The following is a 25,838-nucleotide window of genomic DNA, read 5'->3' as shown; positions in this document are numbered from 1 at the left end:
GATGGATTTTAGAGTGGCCATTCGAGTCTCAAAAACCTTTTTGTCTGGGACCGACATGGACTCCGGGGGGGCTGCAGCGTATTCTTTAATCAAGTCTCGCTGTAGCCTAATGGTATGTGCCATATAGTTCAGCGCCCTTATGGAAAAGGTCGCTGAAGCAAACATCCGCTTCCCAATCCGGTCAAGCGCTCGAGATTCCTTATCCGGCAGGTGAACCGAAGAACTCTCCTGCGCAAGTTCTTTCTTGGTGGCCGCCGCCACCAACATAGCATCAACAGGGGTTCCTTTTGGCCCAAGATGGTCTATCTGTGGGTGGGCTGAGGACTTTATCGGGGCGCCTAGGAATTGGCTCCACGGAGTCGGGCTCCTTCCAAGCCCTGGTGGTAATTAAATCCACCAGGAGGTCGGCCGGAGGGGACACCCAGGAGGTAGATGGGCCTGCCTCAAAGGCCTCCAAGAACACGGACTCATCAAGGGAGGGCTTTTGGGCTGACCACCCCCCTCTGATACGCAACATTTCCATGATGTCTCCAAAGGAGACATCTTCAGAGGGTGACCTTGGGGAACCCTCCGTATCATCTAAGTCTGTGTCTGTGGTAACGGACTCGGGGGGGGGGGAATCCAGGTGCCTCCTTTTGCACCGATGTTTCCGAGGGACCTCCTCGGTGGGACTGTCCGAAGAGGGCTCGTCCACGGGTTGTTGTTCCTCCACGGGAACTAGCTGGAGGGCTTGGGCAGGCTGTCCCAATGGACAGATGATGGAAGACAGACCCTCATACAGTGGGGGTACGGGTGGATCCGAAGCCCGGGTCGGGGATCTGGAGGACCTCAACAGTACCCTCTCCACTACCTCAAAAGCCGAAGGAGAGCCACTTTCACCAGCCTCTGAGAGCAATCTCCTCAGATCCGAGGAAGGGATCGGGGTCGTAGCCGATGCAGTCGGCGCCGAGGCAGAGGTGTGCTCCGACGCCAACAGCGCCGAAGACACAGCAACTCCCTCGGATCAGACGCTCAAGTCCTCGGCCCCGAGAGCTCGGGTCCGACAAGCTCGAAGGTATAGTCGGCGTCGAAGAGACCACAGCTATCGGCGCCGGCAATTCCCCGGGTCCGAACGGGCCTGGATCTGATGACTCCGAGACCTGAAAATGAGTCGGAGAAGGAGTGATCAGGGCAAATATGGGGGCTGCACCCCCCCAAAGGGGGGGGGGACAAGAGCATCCCCATCTGCATTTGGGTCTGTAAAAACCAACGCATCATCCGATCCATATCCGCTTCGGGTCGACCTGGATGAAGTAGTAGAGGCGGGCTGGGAGGGCCGCCTCGAAAATCTCGAGGGAGACCTATCCTCCTCCTCCGGCGAAAAACAGGGCGAACGGCGCAGAGAGGAAGGGGATCCGGAGGCCCTCGAGGGAGACTTAAGCAGTTTCGCTGGCGGAGCCGAAGGATGAGATTCGGCCCGCCTTTTGTGGGACTTGTGTCCTTCCTTATCCTTGTGCCTCTTCTCTCTAAGGAAAGAGGCACTAGTTTCCCCAGAGCTCAAACCCGATGAGGGAGGTTGAATCCCGGGCAGAGCTAAGGGGATAGACTGCGCCAAAGCAGCTGGAGCCCAAACGGGAGAGGAAGAAGAAGCTGACTCTTGGGGGAGCTTTCCCGCCAGGATCAGCTTGTTCTTCCTATCCCGAAGTGCCCGGGGGTTAAAGGCTGCACAGATCTGGCAGGCCTCTGACAAATGGGCTGCCCCCAGGCACAAAATGCACTGAGTGTGGCCATCAGCTGGAGAAAGCTTGTGGCCACACTCAGTACATTTAGAAAAAACGGCCTTAGGCCCTTCAGACATCATTCACACACACACCCAAACACTAGGAGGGGGAGGGGAGAGAAGATAAGCTAGTAATTAATTTAACAGAAAAGGGACCAAAAACTAGCACAAGAAGCAGAAAAAGGGACTAACACACAACGACAACTTTGAAAAAAGTTGGTTTAAAACCAGCAATAATCTCACCCAGCCAGGAGCTCTTCACAGGGAAGCTTCTTCAGCCGCGGCAAAAAACGATCTGAGGTAATGTGGTTGGTAGTAGGGGATTATGGGTAGGGGGAGAAGCTGGGAGCTCAGATCTTGAAAAGCTATCTGATCCGACACCCACAGGTTGCCGATCAAATGAAGTAACTACTTCAGATCAAATGTTGGATTCTGGCATCAGTCTATGTGATGTTTTCACTGAGAGTACCTGTCATACCCTTTGAGCATGCAGATGTCCTTTTGCTTCCCTTACTAATCCAAGACATATTTTTTTCTGGAGATATTACTGTGAACATTAGAGTGATGTTAATATAAAACACACCTTAACTTTTTTGCTGTGTCCCCCTTTCCCAAGTGCATGTACCTTCATATCTGTTTTAACAACTGCTTGCACCCCCTCACATGAAAGAAACACAAAATTTCAGAGTTTACTGCAAATATGGAAAACAATTCATAATCTTTGACCTGCAAATACTCTTCAGTAATTTACCTCCCACTGTGATGTTTCCACTAGAGTTACCGACCATTCCCTGTCAGCTTGCATACAGATGCCACCTTCTTTCCTAAAATTAGAATACCCTTAATATTAATACAGCATACCTTAATGAGTGCCAATACTCATAAGTGCAAGAACAAACACTGTACAGGTGTCTGCATTTCCCTTGCCTCATCCTTGTGGCTAGGATAACCCTTACTAGGTAAATGAAAGAACTGGCCACAGTAATTCACTGCAGTATACTGACAACAGTGGGTGGTATGGCCCCTCCATAAAAACATTGAAGACCACTTTCTTACAGCTATGTACTTCCACTGATAAGAACATGTACTATTTAATAATTAAACAACAGATATTATGATACTAGGGAAGAGCTGTGACTTACAGCACAATTAATATAAATATACGGTCAGCAACACTGGACTAGATCTGTGGTATAAAGCAAGATGTTAGTTGATGGGGTAGTTCTAACCAATTTGGGTTTTGCAGTGGTTTCTGAAAGGGGTATTCACTACAAATTATGCAACTTTGTTATAGCATTGTTCAAGTTTTGACATTTGTGATGCCTGAAGGTTAGTAAGGATGGGGGGATGGATGGAAGCGATATACTTATACCAGCTTGCCTTTCCTTTGGGGGAGTGGGAATGTCAGCCAAAATTACTCCTGTATAACTACAGGCAAGTACAAGAGGTGCAGGCTTGGCATTACAAGAAAATGACGGAAGCCCATATATGTACAAATATGAAAGTGCACACAAGCCATGGGAGGGCAGGACATCCTTGCAGTGATGCAGGTGTTCATGTCACCCACTGAAGGCTGGGGTAAGGGACACAACCACAAAATGACTGCTGCCACCATGACAACTCCCAAGGAAAAGGGAGGGCTGATGGTCTGCAACAGGATACATTTTACACACTCTTCCAGGTAAGCACTTCCAGCCATAGCCCTTAATTCCTTCACAGTGATAAAAAGGCATACTAAGTGTACAAAGAATTGACTCATGCAAAATGTTTGCGCTTTGGCACCGCAAAAACTTGAGCCGTATAAACAGGCTGGTATGGTAGGAATAATGCCAGGATGCATTCCAAACACTATGGACCTCTTGTATACGCACAAAACAAACAGCACCAGAATTATCCACTCTAAAGACATAAACCTTGTCTGTGATATCTGTCTCTTCAGCAGGTCCTATTTATGTCTCCCAGAGACCATCCTTGTCTATGGAACACGCTCCCCATCCACATGAAGCAGAATGCCACCCTAACCCAATTCAGGTGCAACTTGGACAATTGGATGGGGAACAAGAAATTCATCACTGGTTTAGCACCTAGATCTCTAATGGACACAGGCAACCTGTAAAAATGGTTAATCTCCCAGGCCCCTGCTTACATTTATCAAGGATGTTGGAACTATTTGGGATGCATGGCTAGGCTTAAAAAGGCCCTTGTGGTCACTAGCCTAGTAAACATCTATAGACTAGAACACGATGGACAATCATAGTGACCTTTCACAACAAAACAATGTCAGGCAGAAATAGCAAGCATGATCTTCCCTCTTACCAGAAAAGCAGTTTGTATTGACCATTGCTAAATGCACCACAGCTACTACATACAAGTTTTGTTTTTTGCCAAGTTTCTTGATTTTGTACTTTATAGTCTATTGTCTGGAATTTTTCACCAAGGTGTCCTCTGAAAGTGGGGAACAACCCCGTCAGACTTTCCTGGTAAACAAATAAAACAATTTTGCCACAGGCTTCTTGGGAATTTCCTTTCCCCAAACACTTGCACAGGTCTAATGTGATGGGGAAAAGACGAATTGTGAAGCAGTGTTATGACAACATAAACATCATGTTTTCTTTGTAGCAGTCTGGTTGTTGCACATCTTGGAGGATGCAAACATGCAAAAATAAAGTATGTGGGGGAAAAGGAATACAGCAGATTATGTGACTCCTTTCAGTAGAAATGCATCACCGTTTGAAACTTTCTTAAAGAAATGCTATGGCAAAAACTAGAAAAAATAAATTCTCACCACAAACTTCTATGCTCTCCAAACCTGCCAGCTCTACAATTATCAATTTTACCCCTTATCCTAACCCAGTATGCCCTCATGAGGCAGAAGTGCGGACATGATTGGTTTGGAAATTGGAAAGAGATTTCTTGCTCCTAATAAGGATGCAGCTTCATGAAATTATAATGCCCTACTTTGTGTTGTTTACTCACTAAAAATACTGTCAAATTTGGTGATATTTCGAGAGTGCACTTTCTTCCCCAAGTCAGTTAGTGGTATTTATTGGCTTGCAAAGCTCAGTGAATCAATGGAGTAGCAATCAACAGAGCTGTTATTAGATTTATTAAATATCAGTGCTTGAAGTTCACAAACTCTAGCTGAAATAATAGCAAACCATAAATGCTACCCTGAAGAAAGCTTCACTGTGGACTGGGTTGAAAGGGATGTGAGAGTGACTGTGTGTGGGGGGTGTAATGAAAGGCAAGATGCAGTAACATATAAAGTACCTGGCTTAAGAGCTTTGTTTGGTATTTGAGGACTTCTCGTTGTGCGGCTCGAGATGCCCATAGGTTTAGACTACAGACGCAACCTCTTCCATTTCACTCAACATGACTTCTTGTTACTGGGCACTATTGTATCTTTGAAGGAGATCAACCTAAGATTAGTATGTGCTAAAGAAATGATTGAGAAAACAGAAAACTACCCATCTGGCTATGTGGACCAGCAGGACTGCCTGCTCAAGTCATACGGTAGCTACCAAGGTAAAGATAAGCAAGTTTCTGAAGCTCCCTGGGGAATACAGAAGTGGGTGGGGGGGGGCACAGAGGGTGCCCCCCTTAAGAGACTGAAAAAGGTATGTACTGCATCCACTTTTACTGGATGCAAAAAAAGTCTAGAGCTGGTTTTTATACTTTCTGGTTAGGAGCTGCAAAGTTGGTCTCCAGTATCACTTGCCTTCAACCAGCTTAACTTGTTTCATACAGTGTTCGAGAGAGAGAGACGTCACTGACCAGAAGGATAAAGGCCCACACAAGAATTTGTACCACACCACCACTTCAAGCCTGCACAGCTGACAAAAAAGGGGGATCTTCATTTATTATGTACCGTGTGTCTGCAGTGCACCCCCCCTCATTCAATTCTCCTGACTGCCGTACAGTCAGGAAATCTCTTGATTAGGGATTGGCTCCAGGAGTCTTGTACCTTGAGGTGGGGTCCAAACGGGCTACCTCAAAGACTAGATCTGAAGCAGCTATAGTTAATATCTTAAGCTTTACAGGACAATGAGCAACCCACTTTCTTCTGTACCTTCTGGAACCATCTAAAATTCCCCCTTGATGGAGAAGCTCATGCACAAACTTTGCGTTACTTGTGCTGCACCCTCAAATTTTTAAAGGTACCCCCAGAATTTCCTCACATGCATCACAGCCAAGGGAACCATGAGGACAATGAGTGACATACAAAACAGACATCAGAAGAACATTTAAGCTGATATAGGCTTCCCTCTGGCTAAGGTCCATGAAAATTGGTTGAGCTGAATAAATCTGCCCTGTGAAAGGAAACTTTGCACTGTTGTGTCCAAGAAGGCACTGACCCTTCCCAGTATGAAACGGAATTTAAATCCAGGGTAAAACCCATACTGGATAGACAGACATCTCTCCATGGCCAAAACCTACAAGAGCCAGTCTTCCACAGAAAGATACACAAGGGTTATGTTGCGAGGTAGCCACATACCAGTGCCACTTGTTAAACTCCCTGGGAGGCAAGCACAGATCATGGTGCCTCCCTCTGAACATCAAAAATTGCCTGTGATCCTTGTGAAAAGGTGTGTAGATAAGAGCTTGCATTCCTTCAGCACTATCGTCACTAAGAAAGCTCAAGATTAAAATGTGTAGAGTAGAATACCTTTCTTGTTCCTGCAGTTGCTTCTTGAAGGAGACAAGCCAAAACTGGCTGTGCTAATTTCCTAGTAACCTTCTGTGAGTGTGACATTCCCCAAAAAAAAGAAAACGTTAAATTGTAGCTTGTTTAAAGGTACAATAACCCCTTACACCTTTGGTCTGTAGTTAGAAAAAAACAGGTGATGTTAAGTAAGTGAATAGAAACAATACTGCAGACTTGTGTCTTGAGAAAATCTTCCACCTTGCCATTTCCCAACTTTTTTCAAAGGCCCTTTTTTGTCTAAAATGAATTGCTTCAGACAGTTTCTTAAAGAAAGGCAAATGCTTAGTAGGCTACTTCCTACTATAACCGGGGATGAACCGATGGCATATTTTTAAGAACCATGAGCATCCAAGGAGGGAAAAAGTACAATTTTTCTTCAATGTTGTTGTTGGTCTTTCGGCTTTTTCCTGGTTAGGGATCACCACAGCAGAACTCTGGTCCACTAATGATTGGCAGTAGATTTTCACGAATGCCAAGGTGCCAGCTCGACATTTAACCTTCAACGAAGGCACGCCCATTTACGTATGTCTTTCGAATGCCCACCCAACCACGGGGAGGAAATGTACACTCCGCACAGAAGGCACTCCCCACACTCCAGCCTGAGAATCGAACGGGAGAACCTCTTGCTGTGAGGCAACAACGCCCTTAATTAACTGGCTCTTGACATTATCTGGCAAATTCTGAATGCCAAGGCATGCTAACTGGTCTCTCTGCAGCTGTACAACTACAGACATAAATGGCAGTGTGACCACATTTGGCTGTATACTTATCCACCTTACTACTACTTAAGCCTAACCTGTACCTATAGCTCTCCTGGTCAACTGGAGGTGAAAAGCTTGGAGCCTCTGGCATAATCCATGATGCTACTTCCATGTATGCCCCTCAGGGATCCTATATAGCTATTAACAGAATGCTTTAACCTTGCATAATCTGTCAAGCCTCTTGGGGGGCTGGGGACCATGACACCACTTGAAGTGCTCCCTCATTAAATCCAGCATTTTCTCAAAACAAACATTCACTGAAATGTGGTTTCCTCATTCCCTTTCACAGCTCAAAGGAGAGGAAATCTCTAGAGGAGAGGGTCTTTTTTTAAAGGGGGAGTGATACTGATGTGAAATATGGCCTGCTATATAATTCTATGCCAAGCAGCCACATACTCATCAGCAAACCTGCACCAGGCCATCTATTCTACTATACACATATGGAATCCCTTCAATGAGAAGGGTTGTAACAGGAAAACCCAGTACATGTCTGTGTGTGTAAATGTTGCAATTAGAAAAGTTTGCAAATTCCTGGAAAGCAGTGTCTGACATGGAGGTCTCAAATCAATTATTACAGATGGTATTATATGACCCACTGTCTTAAAGTATGGACAAATGGGATAGAAGTTAATGGCTATATATATGCATAAGGCCTTGTGCATGGTAACCACTTGTTCTTGAACCACAATCTTTTAGGACTATTAACCCTTCTTTGACTCCTCTCCTTCTGAGGAGATACGTTAATTCAGATTTTACCTAAAGTCCTTTTTTTTTAAAGAACAAATTATATCCAGTGCTATCAGACTCCACAAAACCATTAAAGCCAAAGGTCAATACAGTAAATCAAAACTAACAATGCTGCAACCCTTCCAAAGTGTAAAGCTTAACATATGGGATTAAGTTCTATAACTGCCATCTTGCAACTCTTCTACTGTACCACACTTGTAACTTTCAGCACTTGCCTCCAGCCATGAAAATAAAAACTTACCTGGCCTACAAATGAGCTCATGATCTCAGTGTCAGTAACTTACACTACAATGGACTATGCTTTTTCTTCCACCTCTTGCATGTAGCACCACTGATGTGTATGGTGAACAGACATGGCTCATATTCTTTATTTCTGAAGGATGTGCACGTTTTCCTTTCATGTGTAAACTAGAAAACATTTTTCTATGCACACTGAATTTTCTACATGCATACTAAAGTACAGTGCAGTTTATTGCCTTTAACTCATTCCCTCCAATACAGCTCTTGTGTACATTCAACTCCAAGTGGGTGTGGCTTAACCCTTTAAAAACATGATGTTACCACTTACAGTTCAAACAAATATTCTTATCTTGGGAACCAGAGTGTTACTAACAAATTGTAAATGGCAAACCATTCAGGGTAAATTTATCTTCACAGTAGTGTCAGTTTGATGCTTTAAATTGGACTTTAAGCCAAAATAAAAACAAAAAAATAATGTTGTATAAACTGCGTATGACAACGCAGTAACCACTCAAGCAAGATGCAAACTGCCGACAGGATTTTCTTCATACAGGTGTGAGCTTTCAAGCTATGCAGTTCTGTCTGCGTTACTGGAATGCTGAGATACTAAATTACAATACAAATAAACACTAAACTAATATTCAACTCTCTCTTTAGCTGCACTATATACAAGCCAAATATCAACAAAATTGTGTTTGGTACCATGTATGCTTTAAGATGAAATCTTATGCTACGTTCTACACAGGATGGTTTTGGAATTATTAATGCAAATATGAACAAGCAATATTTGTCACCTAGAGGTGTCAGCAGTTGGTAACTGCAGCTGTAACAAGAAACGTACCAGACATTTTTAAACCATATTTATTCTGATAACTGAACAAAGAATAGTTATTTTATTTGGATTTCTGGCTTTGTGCCTGTGCTTTCAAAACTTTTACTACAATCTTCTGTTCTTCAATAAGAAATGCACGCTTGATTCTGTGGGGTAGGGAGGACAAGAGACAGAAAAGTTCATTAGTAAATCTATAATTTTTAAGCTATTACCAAATATCTGCAACAATATGAAAATATCCATTAGTCTGTGTAACATCCAAATCAAATTAAAACTGAAAAATGTCTTTGCAAATGAATTAGAGTAAGCACCCATAAAATATGGCTATGCTCGGTGCTGTGTTAGGATCAGCATGCATACTACTTAAAAAAAAAATTCAGTTATTTAATTTTCTACTACCCATGTAATGCACCTGAAAAACTTGAGCACAAAATCACAATTAGTAAATCATGAATGGGGTGTCACCCAATCACATGACGCAAAAACAAAATACTTACGGGTGATCTGCTGGAGGCACATGTTCATACGAAACAACTGCAATGGCCTAAAAGCACCTCACTGTTAGCTACCGCTAAACATTCTACCTAAAAACTCAAGATTAGGCTACAGTGGTCTAGAAACTTTATACTTTCGAAACATACCACTTTCATCTTTATTCTAGAGTTACCGACATTCACACACAAATGTTGGAAACTTCCTTACCTATCACGAACACACTTGGCACACATGGAACCACCATAGGCTCTGCTTACATGCTTCTTTGTCTTAGAAATCCTCATAAGAACTTTTGGTCTGACAGCACGTACCTAAAGAAACAAAGAAAACAAGCTACCAATACTGATTTTTATTCATGCCTCAAAAACAGATGTCAGTTAATACCCAGTAATTCATATGGTGACACTTTTCCTGTAGTTAAATGAAATATTTCTCAAGTGATAACTACCCATTTTGTGCAACAACCAAACATACAACATATACTGTACCTCAACTTCAGTAAAAAGCAGAAACGCTTGCACATCTAGTGTAAATACTAGCCTGATTTTACAGTAAAAGCTCACTGTAGGCTAGTACCAGTAGCTTACTATATGGGCGGCTATCTGCAGTTCCTAATGTTCCATTTTAATGGATATGTACCATTTAGTAATAAAGCACCCATTTGTTATTTCTCAAAGTATTTTAAACTTGAGTGGCACAGTGGTTAATGTTGTTGCCTCACAGCAAGAGGTTTTCCAGTTCAATTCCTGGCCGTGGTGCCTTCAGTGCAGAGTCTGTATGTCCTCCCCGCGTTTTGTGTGGGTTTCCTCCCACATTTCAGAGAAATGCATCTGGAGCATTTATCACCGGGCCGCTGCTGAAAATAGACTCTGTTCTGGTCGGACACTTATCAAAATAAAATTAACAATACACAAGATGGCTTGCAGAATGACCTCATCTAGTCACCTGATTCTAGGCTCTCACTTTATCCCCCCCTTTGAAGCAGACACAGGAATTTAGCATAGAAGGCTACAATACACATCTTAATGCTCTTGGCAGTGCCTAGGGCTTTCCCTCTTTTTTACCGAGTTAATGAACAAAGGCTTCTTCCAGACCCACAGTCTCTAGTCCTACTCAACACTGTGGGTTGACGTTTTAATGGTTGACAGCTCATTGCATTGCATTTCCCTTACTTTTCTTAAAGTAAGCTAGCTAGTTAACCTCTGCTGTTCCAGTATCCTCTATTAAAACATGTACATTTAATTCAGTCAGAATAATACATGTACATTTCTTTTCATTCCAGCAGGGCATACTGTTGACACATTTTCAACACCAGCATCTGTACAAATCAGTGTGATTCACAGATGTGATACAATTTACAAACTCCCAGCCAACTGTGCTGGCACACATCAACTGCCCTACTTCTCCTGGCATGGCCTGGCAGTATCTCCTATTGTCACAGTATCATCCCAGTTATTCTCAATGTGGTAATACACAATCAATCAACCATGGATGGGTAGGGCCAATTTCTAAACAAATGGGATAGATTAGTTTGTGCACAAAAGGGAAACTGGCCAGGCTTAAAAAGGACAGCTAGCCTACTATGCACCTATGAAACCAAGAGAATTGTAATGGGATTAGGAATTAGCAACAATCATCTCAAAAAAAAAGAGGAAAACCCTTAAATCATCCTTTCCCAGAATGCACTAAAAGGTCACAATCAAATCCAATACTACAGCTATAGTACATATAAGCAAAAAGCCAATAGGTGACCTCCAAACACACACCAAAACACAGCCAGATTTCACTTAAAGTGTAACACCATACCAAGCTGCACACACTAGAATTACCCACCTCTCTCCTTTGCCTATTAACAATCAGTAATGTCCTGGATCAGTGTGAACAGGCAAGAGACACGATGAATGAAAATAAATAACGAACAGCACACAGTGTTAAAGGACAACAATGGGATTCTATTAAATGCTCAAGTTCTCTGTCCTTTTCTTCCTATTTATTGTCACTGCTATGAAAAAACAATACAGCATTTAAAATACTTTAAATTGAATGTCTCTCCACTAGAACAGTACCTTACTGTACAGTGGTGGTTTCACTTTCAAAAAACTTTTAAACCTCCAATTCATTGATGTCATCAAGGCCACTGAATACAGGTAGTTTTCTTGCCAAGCCCCCCCCCCCCAAACTGACATCATCATGACCATCCTAAAAACCCACACATGTTGCAATGTCACAGCTCCCTGGTCCTTCCCCTACCCATACAGAAAGGGAAGGCCAGAACAAGTAAACAGTACACGAGTCAAGTCTCCTACTGTTAGCTGTCAATCACAGCAGGTAGCAGCTCAAATTACCCTTAGCATTTTGACAGCTAGGGAAGTTAGGTGAGAAGGGAGATGAGTCAGAGTAGTACAATTCCAAAAAGCAATCTGAAAGTCTGTTTTGTGGCATTTGAACCATTTGTGTTTTAAGTAGTCATTAAATGGCGTGAAATATTTAAAACTGACTGAAAGACAGCAGTGTTGTTGTTGTCTTTCGGCTTTTCCCGGTTAGGGGTCGCCACAGCAGAACTCCAGTCCGCTAATGATTGGCAGTAAATTTTCACGAACGCCGAAGTGCCAGCTCGACGTTCAACCTTCAACGAAGGCACGCCCATTTCCGCACGTCTTTCGAACGCCCATCCAACTGCGGGGAGGACATGCAGACTCCATGCAGACTCCACAAAGAAGGCACTCCCCACACTCCAGCCGAGAATCGAACGGGAGAACCTCTTGCTGCGAGGCAACAACGCTAGTATGCATGCAAAATCAATGCAGTGACAGGAGCTTTAGGAAGAAAGAGGTCTGTGAGATGTATTTTTTTTTTCTTTTTACAGACAAGCACTGCACTCTAGGATACCTAGAGGCAGACAGAATTACTTCTGATGCTAGACCCCATGTAGTCAGACGGGTCCACTAAGTAATCTCGAAATACTGAAATCCCAAATTTCAGCATTTTGAAATTACATAGCCAAAAACCCAAAGTTACAAACCCAGCAGAAGCCTGAAATTCAAAACCCCGAAGCACGGAGATGTTGAATTTCTGCTTCAGCTGGTGCAGTGTGTGAATGGATGGGTGGAAGATCAGGTAAGTATGTAGGTGTAAGTGTGTCAGTTACGGGCTTTAGTGTGTGTAAGCATGTGTTGTAAGGGACTTTTAAAATGTGTGGGTGAGAGTTTCCTTTCCATGTCTGTTTGTGTGATTGCAGAGTTAAGTTAGAATATATAAGTGTGGGGGGTGCAGGGGGTATTGCCCCCCTGCTTATCTGTAGTGTAGTATCATTTATTAGAGTGTGTGTGTGTGTGTGTGTGTGTGTGTGTGTGTGGGGGTTGTGTATGCTGTATGTATAGCATACCTTCGGGATTTTGAATTTCGCAGTTATGGAAATGTGTGTTCTGGTTGGGTTTTCAGCTTTGTGATTTCGAAATACTGAAATTCGGAATTTCAGTATTTTGAGATTACACAGTGGACCCGGTCAGACTCAGAAACCACATATAAAAATATTTAGAAAAACCTGTAAATAGTTCCAGAGTGGTGTTAAAATGTAGGCAACCCCAAACCATGACGAAAAAAAAAAAATTTGAGTCCGAGTGCAGTTCTCCTTTAAAGGCTGCGGTGTCACAAGAGAAAACATTGGTAAAAAGATAACAAAAGGGAAGCAATTTTAATAGAAAAAGGGATCAATTACTTGCCTAACGACGAACTTACGAACCTTAAACCAGCCACAAAAACACTTTGGAAAACTACCACACTAATAATACACTCCTAAGAACAGATGCAACAGTTGAGATTTGGGAACATACACAGAGACAATGACCTAGCATTCGACCAACATGCGTCTACTGTTGAAGAAGTCAGTCTGTACTGCTCAACTTATACGAGGAGGACACACACACACACAATCTTGGTGCAGAGATGTCACTGTCCCAATGTATGTCACAGTCAGGCATGTCAGCGTATAATGTCCAGTCTGATATGCACTTGTACAGACATATGCGTGCAACAAGAGGTCCACATAGGCTCCTCACAAAGAAAATACCTTCCCCAAATAACTAATCCTATATTCAGTCTTTTACAGACTAGTAACAGTTGATCTGTGCATGGTATACAAGGCACATTCTGACCCAGAACAAATGATCTAATGCACACCCAGAAGTCAAACTATATGAAATACCCAATCTAGAGACCTTATCTGCAACAAAAAGAATGGTTTGGAGGGACAGGTATATATCCCCAAGAATACCACTATGCTAGAACAGGCATCTCAGCCACTTTTCAAAAGGAGTGTAAATCACTGCCTATGAATTTACACCCAGGACTGCCCACGCGCAGCTAATGGACAGAGGCAGCACCTAAATGCCCTATAATGTGGCAGGGTCCCCTTTCAATAATCAATGGTATGGTGCCAGAAACATTCAACAAATGGAAAGTATAGGAATAATATTTATAGTAAAGATAATATGAACACCTAATGGGTTAATGAGGTATAGGGAACCACTAACACGAATTCTGCAACTTTTATTTTTGTTTGGGGGGGAGGGGTCAAACATGAACAGGCACAGTAAGAAAAAGTGGCAAGACACACCATAAGACCATGCATTTAAACAGACGGCTTACTTGCACCATCCACTGTTAAGACATGCATTAGTCTATCAAATGCATTTTTGAATTCAGTTCTCTTAGTGAACTATGTACTCACCAAACCATGTGTGAAAAAACAATGATGGACAGCAGAGAGATGCTACAACTCTTTAGATTGGGTCCTTGTTTATCTGCATCGCTTTCTGCTTAGAAGTATATGGAAGCGTGATAGGAAAAAAAGTTGTGAATACAGAACACTGGGAAACGAAATTCAGCATTTGTAAAGACAGATAATCAGGATAACTATTTGAATTGGAGAGATCCACAAATCGAGAGGTCCCTGAAAATAGAGACTGAACAGAAAATCTGCACTAACAAATTAGACACTGCAATTTCTCAGAATATTCCATTTTATCCAGAGGTGTGGTGATCTTGAAATGGGCATACTTAAGCTTTTGTTTTTTTTTTTGGGGGAGGGGGGGGCTTGCCTTTTCTGCAAATGAGTTTAAAAAGGAGAAGAGTGATGTTCTACACACACTTTTTTTCCTACATTTGTGGCATCTCAGGACACAGTATTGCATGTCCCAACATTTCAACAGAGAGCCAAATAATCAGTACTAAATGAAAAGCTACATAAAGGGGCGAGAAATGACAGGACAAGAAAGATTTTTTTTTATGACGCACCCCAATTAAATTCATACAAGAATTAGACTTAGTGGGAAAAGATCCAAAACGTTTCCAACAAAAAGAAGAAAGTATGTATACTTGCCCAATTACATAGGGGGAAAGGAGGGCAGTGAAAACTGCTGCACAACAAACTGTACAATTTATTTTATACTTGCAAAAGAGGTGGTGAATGATGGACAAAAGCATAAGGAATGTACAAGAAAGCATCTTGGAGAATATAAAACAAGATCATTCAAGTCTCCTGCTGGAATACTGAGAGTTGACACGAGTGTTCACAGACCGGCAAAACATTTCACAGCATTTCAACTAAAATAAGTGCTGCTAAAGTACACAGGAGGAGAGAGAAAATTACAACCCTGTCAGCATCACCATGGAAGAACACAGAAAAATGTTCAGACTGGCAGAAACCTTGAATTTTATCACTGGTTGATGGGTCAGCAGCATGTCTTTACATAACCTAGTTCTAATTCAATAAAAAAATTACTCAACCTCCTGTCATTCAACATATTTTTAGTTCTGGGTTCAGAAGTTAACTCAGAATCTAAAACCATACTACCCTCTGCTCATCAATGGAGACTGTGCCCCAAGATCTCCCCATTATTTTAAGCTTTGTCCCAAATGCTTGAGCAGTGAAGAAGATATGGCTCCAATTACTTTCCAGAATGTTCTGATTTTGCCTCATTTTTACCCAGTCACTAATAAAACCTACATTCAGGTAATCGCCGAACATTACAGTCAGTCAATAATGCATCTTCTGTATACTGCTCCTTCAGAAACTGTACTATAATGTAATAACGTCCACTGCAAATGCTTAAAAAAAAGAAGCCCTAAAGAGTAATGGAATCTCTATGCCACCAACTAGTTTGTCAACAGCAGTATACCACACCCCATCGACGTCAGATGAAAACAGGAACTGAACCCAGAACCGTATTGCGGTGATGACTGGTGGAAAAAAAAGCAAGGAAGTGTAAAGACAGCAAGGTGAGCATAACTACCACTTATTTAAGTAAATGATTTCAACAGACACACCCAACACACACTCTAGTATTAAACATGGGTGTTGGATGTGACAGCAACACATAAAAGGCTGAAGGGCTGAAATTGAATCAATGATTAGATTCCACCCCAATCTTTGGACTTCTCTTTAACAAACCCCTCCCTCTCATTTTGTTGTTTACAGCTGACAATAACCTGTAAGGCTAAGGCCAAGGGAGTAAAGTTTCAAATGGATATTCAGCATAACATCAGCAAGTAAAGAAAAAATTAAGTTACAACACCTAAAAACGTTCCAAAACAGAGCATAACTCAGCCAACACAAGTGACAAAATTGTTTTTAACTATACATACTTTCTTCACAAAACAGGACATTCAGCACATTACCAGCTAATACAATCACGGATGCTGCTATCTCAACTGCTATTTTATAAACATGGCATGTAACCAATGTGAATTAACATGGATTTGTGTGCAGTATACCATACAGCACTACTTTGGTCAAACTAAATTTGACAGTTTGGCCAAGTGTCTACACAACACAAGAAATATACAATTAACTACACAACTAAAGCAATATAATGAATAAAGCAATATAATGAATGATTAAAATAGCATGAATATTGACTAGCAAAGATGACACGCTACCACGTCAGTGTACACAAGTCCAACTATCGGAGAGAACTTTCCTGAACATGTCAAAGTATGCAGCTTGGGAATCAATTGGGTATACATAAAATGAAACTAAAGCACCGAAACACGGAAGGAAAGTGGAGTTACTGTCTGCCTTAGGAGATTTATGGATCAGGGAATTGTGTGTATGGGGGGGGTACCTTTTAGTCTGGTATGTTAGAATCATGCTTTGGGAGATCTGTGGTGGAAGACTTGGTGATTTCTAACAGGTGTTCAAATTCAAGCCTACAGGCAGGAATGAGTCTCAAGATAGCGACTAGTTGTGAACCTGGGTAACTGTTATAGGAAAGTTAAAGCTTGAAGGCTAATATCAACTTCGAAGATGGTAGAGGCACCTAGAGAGCCTAAAGAGTAGAAAATCTAGCAGTAATAACATAATCAGTGGAGTCTGTCAAGAACGGTTTCACAAAAGTTGCCATTTTCCAGTTGATTCGAGAACCACAAACTGGATATGAAGGACAATTTTTAAAGCTCAGTCAATAATTTAAACAAGTTCAGTGGACCTGCCCTCTTCAATGTTGCTGCAAATATCACAGATTATCGTGCAGTGTGTGTTTTAGACAGAGGGAATACACTGCCTTATCGGGTGTAGGCCAGAGCATTCGAACTAATGTACGAATTTGGAAAAAAAAAAAAAAAAAGCTACTTTGGAGATGATGACAATTTTTACACCTGTTGCAAGCAGACGAGAGCACGGTTTACAATGGAAAGCCACATCAAGATACTCAAAAGAATGTCTTGAGGATGATCTGTATAGGGGATAAGCTGGTTAGACAGCTGCGAAAACAGAAACCTCACTGCTGTAATCAGTGTGTGTGGTAAGCTGCAGTGATGGTTTACTATGTCACAAGCTTCAGTAAGAACTAACAGAGCAAAAACAGTTTCAGTACATTTTACACAAGACATTCAGAGCACTGAAGTAGAGATTACATTACATGTAATGCCAAGTGCTCAGAAATCAAAAAGTATTAAGTTTAGTCAGGATCTGTATTAATTGAACATTCTCATAGAATTAGAAAAGAAAGCAAGTGGACATAAATGTAAACAGGAACTTGTGCAGCCTCACACGTAGAGGTATTCAACAACATCAGGAACTATTTTTATATATTCTGCAGGTGGGTCTTCAACAGGAGAAAGAAAAGTTTTCAAAGTTTGCAGATGCAGACAGTAAAACCATGCTGAACTGCTTCTGAATTAGTTGTGGATGAGCAAGTATGGGTGACTACACTGTTTGATGTACTTGACGATTAGGCAATGCGAAAGCACTAACTGGGTCAATTCACTGCTACTCTTTGTTGAAGATTCAAAATAAGGAGGAGCGATGGTCAAACAGAAACTGTATGGGTCAGACAGGGCTGCAAGAGAGGGAGGCTTAATGGTTCTATAGGACAAGGGAGCAACCCCACCCAAATTAAAACACGTTCTGCAATCCAAAGCCAACAAAGTGCAACACAGGGGGAACTGTGTGTACAATCAAGAAAAACAGTCCAGGGACACAGTGTCTCTGGCTAAAACTCACTACTAGAACCCCCTTTCATCCAAAAAGAAGGAAAGAAGCAATGGTGTTTCAACTCAGCTGTAAAAACAGACAGACAATGTGCAGACATGGAGCAGGAGGTCGGCAGCAGTGACCACCCTTCTCAAGTCTCCAACAGTACAGGGGAAGGGTGCAAATGCTGAACCCTGATCTGAAGCCTGCAAAACTTGTGAAACACGGTACGGACAGCAACATCAAGTTACACAAAGCAGTCAAATATGGATAGGTTTCCAGAGAAAACTCACTCTGCAAGCAGAAATGCAGCAACTGAGAAACACTGCTGAAGACTGACTTCCACAAGGGAACACACAAAACAGTCTAGGTAAGGTAATCCTAATCAAGAAAGGGGGGGGGGGTTTAAGAGCAACAGTTGCACCGAGGATCAAGGTTGACAACACGAACGGGTACTATCAAGGTTCTGGAGCATCACAGAATTGGATTCTAGATGTAGCAGCCACAGTTCCATCAATAACACTATACCTGGAGTAATGTGCACAGTTCTGGAAGCCATACAGACACACAGAAAGCAATGTTACAAAAATTATTAAAATTGTAGCCAAAATGGAAGTAACCTTAAGTCAGTAGGTTTGAGCAAGGACAGGAAGGAACAAGTAAGGGAGGTGGAAGCTGCATCATACACACGGAGACCACTTCTCTTGCAACTGTTCATCTATATGAACATGGCATGCATTGCTGCAACCCCAGTTTCCAATGAGAAGCACTACCCAGATCTAAGTCTACAAGAAAAGTGGGGAAAAATTAAAGGGCCACATACCATCTGGACCCAAACTCTTAAAGTACTACACACTTTTTACAGCATATGTATGCATTATTTCATATGAGTTTTTTGTGGCAGGGGTGGAACACTGCAATATTTTCTTCTGTAACTACATATTTGGTACTAGGGTAGACAAAACCTTCCTTTATGACCCTCACCAGAATACTTGGTCTAAAAATGGGTACAGTGTTTAAACACGTATGGCTATACCCAAACACACTAGTAAACAAGCTAAAGTTACACAACTATATGGAAATTGCATACCTGACTATGCAAGTACAATAAAGCAATCTGGGATGGGGAGACTGTAAAGGCAGTGTCAGACACATTATACCCTTAACATTAAGTGCGTATTAAGTCTAACATCCAATAAACATTCTTTACCCCACTTCAATCCTTCTTGCCCTCTTACTCACACATCTCACAAAGCCTCAGATGAGCTGCTGGTAGACCTGCCCAACATTCTTCCCCCCACAAGTTCCTTTTAGCTGGAAACTATTCTCGCCTCACCCTGGCTTTCATCCTCAGACTCATTCCTGAAATCCCAGTAACAGCCCTGCGCATTCAAAATTATGTTCAGCCTTTGGCCTTTTCCTCTTACTTTTCAGAGTAGTTTCAAACTGTCAATTTTTCCTTGTATGTCTCTTCCCCAGTCACCTAAACATGCTTCCAACAGCAAGCACCCTCTCATATTTTGAATTCCCATCAACTAGACTAAGGTCCTTATTCCTACAAGGCCTCCACAACTGGTTGGTGGCCCCTCAACTCAGGAAGGGAGAATCATTTATAGAGCCTGGCAGTTGATGCAACCTCTCAAATTCTACCCACTTGTTTTCTGCCCTTTCACACAGCTGAAGATAGTTCATGTCAACGGCTAACATTAAAAGTCCTTTTCTGGTTTCCTTCTCCCAATACCATCACGTATAGTCTGTTTCTGCTTTGCCCCTCCATAGGAGAACCCTGCACTTGTTTGGAGTGCATCTGATCTACCATGCCTCAAACTAATGCCACTATCTTATCTAGATATATTCCACTACAAATATGGTCTTATCTAGAAAATGGATTTATACTCCCTGCTACCAACAATGTCATTTAATAAGTATACAATGAAGGGTCCACGGCCAACTCACTTGGTGCTAGTTATTCTACTGTCTTCTGATCACTACCCTACCCACAATTTCTGCCGCCCCTGTCAACAATAAATTTAAATTTTCTTAAAATCATGAAGTGCGCCCAAAGACGAATGGACGCCACACCTGCAAAGGGATGCATTCATTGAAATCTACATTCATAATTCATGGTATCCCTACAGTGATATCACAAAGGGATACACAATTTATTTGGGCCTGCAATTAAAAGCTTATAAAACTTTTGTATTAAAACACTCAACAAATAAAATAGGGGATCGATCCAAATGTATTGCGGTACGTATTCATTAGATGCCACGGTGCACTTAAAAACACGACCAAGACACTTTAAGCATACCACACAGTACTAAATGAGTGATGGTCGTGAATGGATACATTCTGCCAAGTTCTTTAAGCCTCCAATTATGTACCAACTATAAAACAGCCACAGTACATGCACACAATTCAGATGCCCTTGAGGTAACTAAACATTCAAATAGTGAATGCAACCGAAGACCATGTCAATCAGTTTTATAATTTTGCACACACATACACAAAAGTCAGGAGGTTTAAATTCATAAAACTAAGGAGCCAATCTCCGAAACACTTATGTAGCTACTTGCAAAGCTGTGTACACATGAAACCTGTTAACACTCATGGAATAATGCACACGGATACCTTAACAGCATGGAAAACTATCCAAAACAATACACAAAATGAAAGCATGAACCTAACAAGGTTTAAAGACAACTAAAGTATCAACCCATTCAACTATGTTTGAGACCATTACTAAATAAAAAAGCAAGCATACATTTTCAGCTGAAGTTCCACTGTCAGCGACTGAGCAGTACATAACTTTATGATTAGTGGATATGTTCAAGTAGCAAGAATTATGCCAAGGATGCAAAAGTATGGCACTTTTCAGGTAAAATGGAAGGCACACATTATAAATAAAATAAATCCAGGCTAACATTATCATTTGGAAAAAGTTGTTTTAGGGTTAAAGATAATGTGGTTTGGAGTAAGGATTACAGATAGTTTTAGTGTTACTGTATTTAAAGGGTACTAGTTACTGACAGCAACTGGGTGTCACTAGCATTCACACCCCATAAAAATGAAAGCTTAGTCACGTTTGACTGTTATAGAAAACTAAACACCTTTTAATATTTATTACTACTATTTTTTTGTTGACCAGGTTAGTCTCACTAGGCTAGCAGCCTTTTTTCAGGGTAAGCCCAAGGTTGTATTTTTACTACTAGAGGAAATCTGGCCAGGGTATCAGGGAACTTCCCCTACTCCGAAAGGTGCTATGGGGACCCCCCCCCAAAGAAAAGCAGCATACCCATTAAAAAGCAACAAATGCCAACATTCTCAAAAATATACTAACATGCTAGTTTGAATGTGCATTATAACAACTCTGCACTGCACTGTGTTGTGCCACTTTACCTTAAGTCTCTGCAGGCAACGTCAACAAACACTGCAAGTCAAACAGCAAATAAAAGGTCCAACTTTAAGAAAATTCTTCTCTGTTTAGGGCATACCAGAAGAGCTATACTTTTGCAATACCTCCAGAGCATCTTACTTTCCAAGTACAACTATTTAATCCCTTTTGCTATCACTGACCTACTGCTTTATGCTTATGCAAAGTGATCAGCAAAGGCAGACACTAGCCTGCAACAATTCTCTTTTCATATTCATCTTCAAAATGTAATATAAAAAGGCAGGGTTTATAAAGACAGGAGCAAAATGTACCTTTCTCAGTACAATTTATTGTTTTAGAGTTAAGGGAACTTGGATGATTACACCTCTTTGGGGCATAGTAATTTAAAACAACTTGGCGGTCTCCTTCACAAAGACAATTACGCAAACACGTCTTATATGACAAGTACGAACATCCAATTTCAAAAATAGAAATTTTAATAGAGCATAAAATAATTACAAACACACAGCATTTACTAACCTCACAGAAACAATCAACCTAACAGACAATATCTCACATTAACGTTTTTGCAACTCTGAGATTGTTCTCCATAAATAAAAACCCATGTTCAGTTTGACTGACATAAATTAAGCAACATTTCATTCTTGCCAAAAGTAAGTTATTCAAACGGATCAACACACAGCATGAAAAGGAGCTGCTACCCCTCTCAATCCCTCATCAGTAAAGCAGGAGGTTAGTGTCAGTTGACTACACCAGATGATTTAACTTTTGCTCACACAACAAATTCAAAATTATAGTTATTGATGTGTTTGAAGCAAAACAGCACAGTAAAATCTCTCAGTTTTAACAAGGTGCACATTCATCTTTGGTGCTGAAAGATTAGAAAGAGGCGTGTTCTATTCCCACACCAACTATTGGGGAGGGGGGAGGGTGTTAGCATATTGGTTAAGAAGTTCACCTCAACAAATGTTCACTACCCTGTCACTGGCTAAACAAATAATAGTTTGCAAACAGACCGCCTAGTACTTACCCACGAACCTAAAATGTGTATACAACACATGGAAAGTGCCCCGTGCATCCTGTTTAAGGAACACAGTCTATTACATTAATATTTATTTGCTTTTTGCACGTATTCAGCGAGTTGCTTTAAATCCTTTGGAAGTATTGCACTTTTGTGTGTGTGCTACAGCAGCTTGCAAGTGTCAGCAGTTAAAGTGTAACTGTATGCATGATGTCACTGGCTATTATGAATGACATGCAATGTAGGGCGATTAAAATACGTCCTCAAAGCTGTCATTGCTACGCAAACATTAATAAGCCTCGATAAAAAGGGTTCTTAAGCTTCCATCCAGCAATAATTTCACATTACCTTAATGAAAAGACTAAAGTACAAACTTTTCGTACCACACCTTCTAAGTCAAAGGCGGCACAAATACCATCAACAGGTCTAAGCACAGCTTTCTAGTCACTGTTCTCTATTACATGGGACATCTCGCTCAAGAATGACCCTGGCTAAACCACCTGCTCAGCGAACTGCAGAAAGTAAATCCCAAGGAAAGTAAGTCCAAAACTGCGCGATTAAGCCAAAAATACACAATTATCGGTAAGGAAGCATAGTATACTTACACCCCGCAGTCTTCCGGGACATATCCCACATGCAGATTTGGGTGCCTTGCCAACTTTTTTGGTGTAGAGGTAAACAACTCTATTACCAGGCGTTCGGGACCTAGACAAAAAGAAACAGATTGATATGGCACAAACCAAACGGGGGTGAAACGGAAAGATCAAAAGCAAAATCAAATGCAAAACTTACAGCCTGGTCTTATTAGAAGCTGTATTATAGGACAATCTACGACGGTATGTCAGACGTCGAACCATTGTGGATGGCCTGCAAACAGAAAATAATGCAATAAGGGCGCAAACAGCACAAAAACTGGAGATACAGTAAGCAATACAGCAAATTAAGCACGTTTCGCTTTTATAATAAGCAACTCAAACAGAATATCCCCGCCAAACTAAGTAGGGAGGAAAATCGGGTGCTGTGTTTCCGACAATTCAAAATGCCCCCTTCGGAGGGGGGGGGGGGGGTGTTCACGCAAGAAAATACAAGTAAATAAACGTCCAATTGTTCATGCTGCATCTATATATCAAAATGCCGTTAAGCCTGCGATTGTTGAATACTCAAAAGAACCATCACAAGCATAATATGTACAACATTGTTTATTTTTGTCTAAACATATGAAAACAGCAACCTTACATACTAATTACTCCAACATTACATTTTCGAAAAGATATTATGACTAGAAAGCAGACGATGAACTTAGATTACTAAACAGTTTAATCCTTCAATATATGAACATTTCCATACCTAAAATCGACGTAACCGGAAAGAACGTTGTAAGGTTAAAGTTCACGAAATCAACCCGTTCACCGGAAGCAAAAGTCTCTTGTGTTGTACAGCTTTTTGGATTGGTTGAACTTGTTTGGGGGGATTTGACTGTAATTATGGGATTGTAGTCTAGTGTTTATGCTTTATGCCAAGAAATTCGGCGAAGGGCATTCGTGTAACTGTAAGACCAAATCTTTATATTTTTTTGGTGCGGTAATATTTTGAAAGATCCACACCAAGCTTTCATGCAGTTCGGGACGTCTTGTTTGGCAGATCTGATTGTCAGCCCGAAAAGCACCTTACAACTGTTCAAAATTTCTTGCAATATCCAGACTATTGTGTCATATTTTGGTATGTTCCTCGTAAAAATGAGGATTCACTCACTAAATAATGACACACTAATGACTTCCAAATTTCGAATCCTTCAGAAAGTGTCTCAACACAAAACCTGACACTCTAGCAACTTTCTAAGTTTCTAACAGCAGTATTTAACATCTGTCCCACGAATTTAGGCCTTTGTATCCCCCATTATGTTTTACTTTGACCAAATTTCTTGTGCTTAGAGGTAGAAATCGAGGCCCAACAAAGCTTTTCAGTAGGACACGTAAAATACAGTACAATCCAATGTATTCGCAGCAGAAATAAACGTTATACATTGTGGTAAATATGTTCATAGACTCATGGGTGTTAACAAAGCAACGGAGCCGCTTCTTCTTTTCCATCTTAGCAGTATCCGCCTTTAAAGGAGGTTCATAGGTAGGTACTAAGCTATCGTCCCAAGGGCCTAAGTAAGCCTAGCCAACAAGGTTCCCTGGCTTACACCACCCAAGAAAGTTAATTTCCTGTGCCCCTGTCGATCAGAGCCACAGAAGTGATCCCGGATGTTTTTCCCATCCACTCATCAAGATTTTTCTTGAAGAGTGGTAATGAGGAACTTTGCTTGACATAGATGGGTAAGATGTTTCAGATTATAGGAAGTCTCTGGGACAGGAATCTATCCCTCCAGCATGTCCTGTTTATTGTGGTGACAAGGTTTAGGTCCGTAGAGCATGTAGCTTGGAGGGATTGGGATTTCTTTAGGTGTAGCATGTCCAACAGCTCTGGGTTTATCATAGCTTTATATATTAAGCAGAGATCTCAGAGTAGGCGATATGCTACAGAGTAAAGCTGGAGTTTTTTGAGATGGTCAGTGTAGGGCATCTGTTTGAGGCCAATAATCCTCTATGTGAGGAACGTCTGTGGCCTTTCCAGCTGCTGCAGATATCTTGTGAGGTACATTCCAAAAGGGGCGTTGTACTCTATAATGGGTCTAGTGAGTGCCGAGTAAAGGGGAATAATGACCTCTTTCTTCCTGGATGAGAACCCTTTTGTGATGAGGTGTGCCAGGATTTCCTGACTACTGTGGCGATGTGATTATCAAAGGAGAGACTACTGTCCACCTGGGTCCCAAGGTCTCTTATCACACATTCGGCGTTGAGTAGACTGCTGTTTATGTGGTAGTTCATGGGTACAGAGTTTTTACCAAAGGGGTAATGACTAGGTTTAGGATATTGTTGCCCCTGGTGGGGGTATGGATAACTTGATCCAGGGCATTGGAATTTATGAATTCCAGAAAGCAAGGAGCAAAAGAGTTGGTACATGAGTAGTTTTCCCAGTTAATGGTGGGGTAGTTGAAATTGCCCATTATTAGGTTGTTTGGTTGAACCCTAATATTTCCCAGTATATCAGGAAAAGAGGAGTGGGAAGCCTGGGGCATGGTGGGGGATCTGTAGCAAGCTACAATTTGGATTGCAGTTTTTGCCCAAAGTTAGTTGCACTTGGATAACCTCTGATGCATTATACTGCGCAACTAGCCTGGAGGTGTGGATATCCTTAATGAATATGGACACACCTCCACCTTTGGTGTTCTGGTCCAGGTTAGATGGCTGAAAAGTGTGGTATAAGTTATAGCCTGGTAATGCAGGGGTGCTGTCTAGAGCCTTGAACCAGGTCTCAGTCACTGCACAGATATCAGTGTTCTCCATTTTAAGGAGTGCCTCGAGT

At 41.6% G+C, this 25,838-nt stretch overlaps 1 protein-coding gene across 1 annotated transcript; it reads right to left on the bottom strand.

The window, feature by feature from the left end:
* Positions 1–9,057: 9,057 nt before the first annotated feature.
* On the bottom strand, positions 9,058–23,799 carry RPL34 (ribosomal protein L34). Its single transcript, XM_044061315.1, has 5 exons — positions 23,775–23,799; positions 23,220–23,294; positions 23,033–23,132; positions 9,747–9,850; positions 9,058–9,190 (listed from the first exon to the last, which is right to left on the bottom strand). The coding sequence occupies exons 2-5, from the start codon at positions 23,282–23,284 to the stop codon at positions 9,106–9,108; spliced, it is 354 nt and encodes a 117-aa protein (XP_043917250.1). The 5' UTR covers positions 23,285–23,294; positions 23,775–23,799; the 3' UTR covers positions 9,058–9,105.
* Positions 23,800–25,838: the final 2,039 nt, after the last annotated feature.

The sequence above is a fragment of the Protopterus annectens genome, chromosome 2.part0 (genome assembly GCF_019279795.1).
Source record: "Protopterus annectens isolate FY-2018-M chromosome 2.part0, PAN1.0, whole genome shotgun sequence".
Classification (NCBI taxonomy): Eukaryota; Metazoa; Chordata; order Ceratodontiformes; family Protopteridae; genus Protopterus; species Protopterus annectens.
Note: the sequence above shows the minus strand (reverse complement) of the source record. Positions and strands in the feature narration are given on the sequence as shown.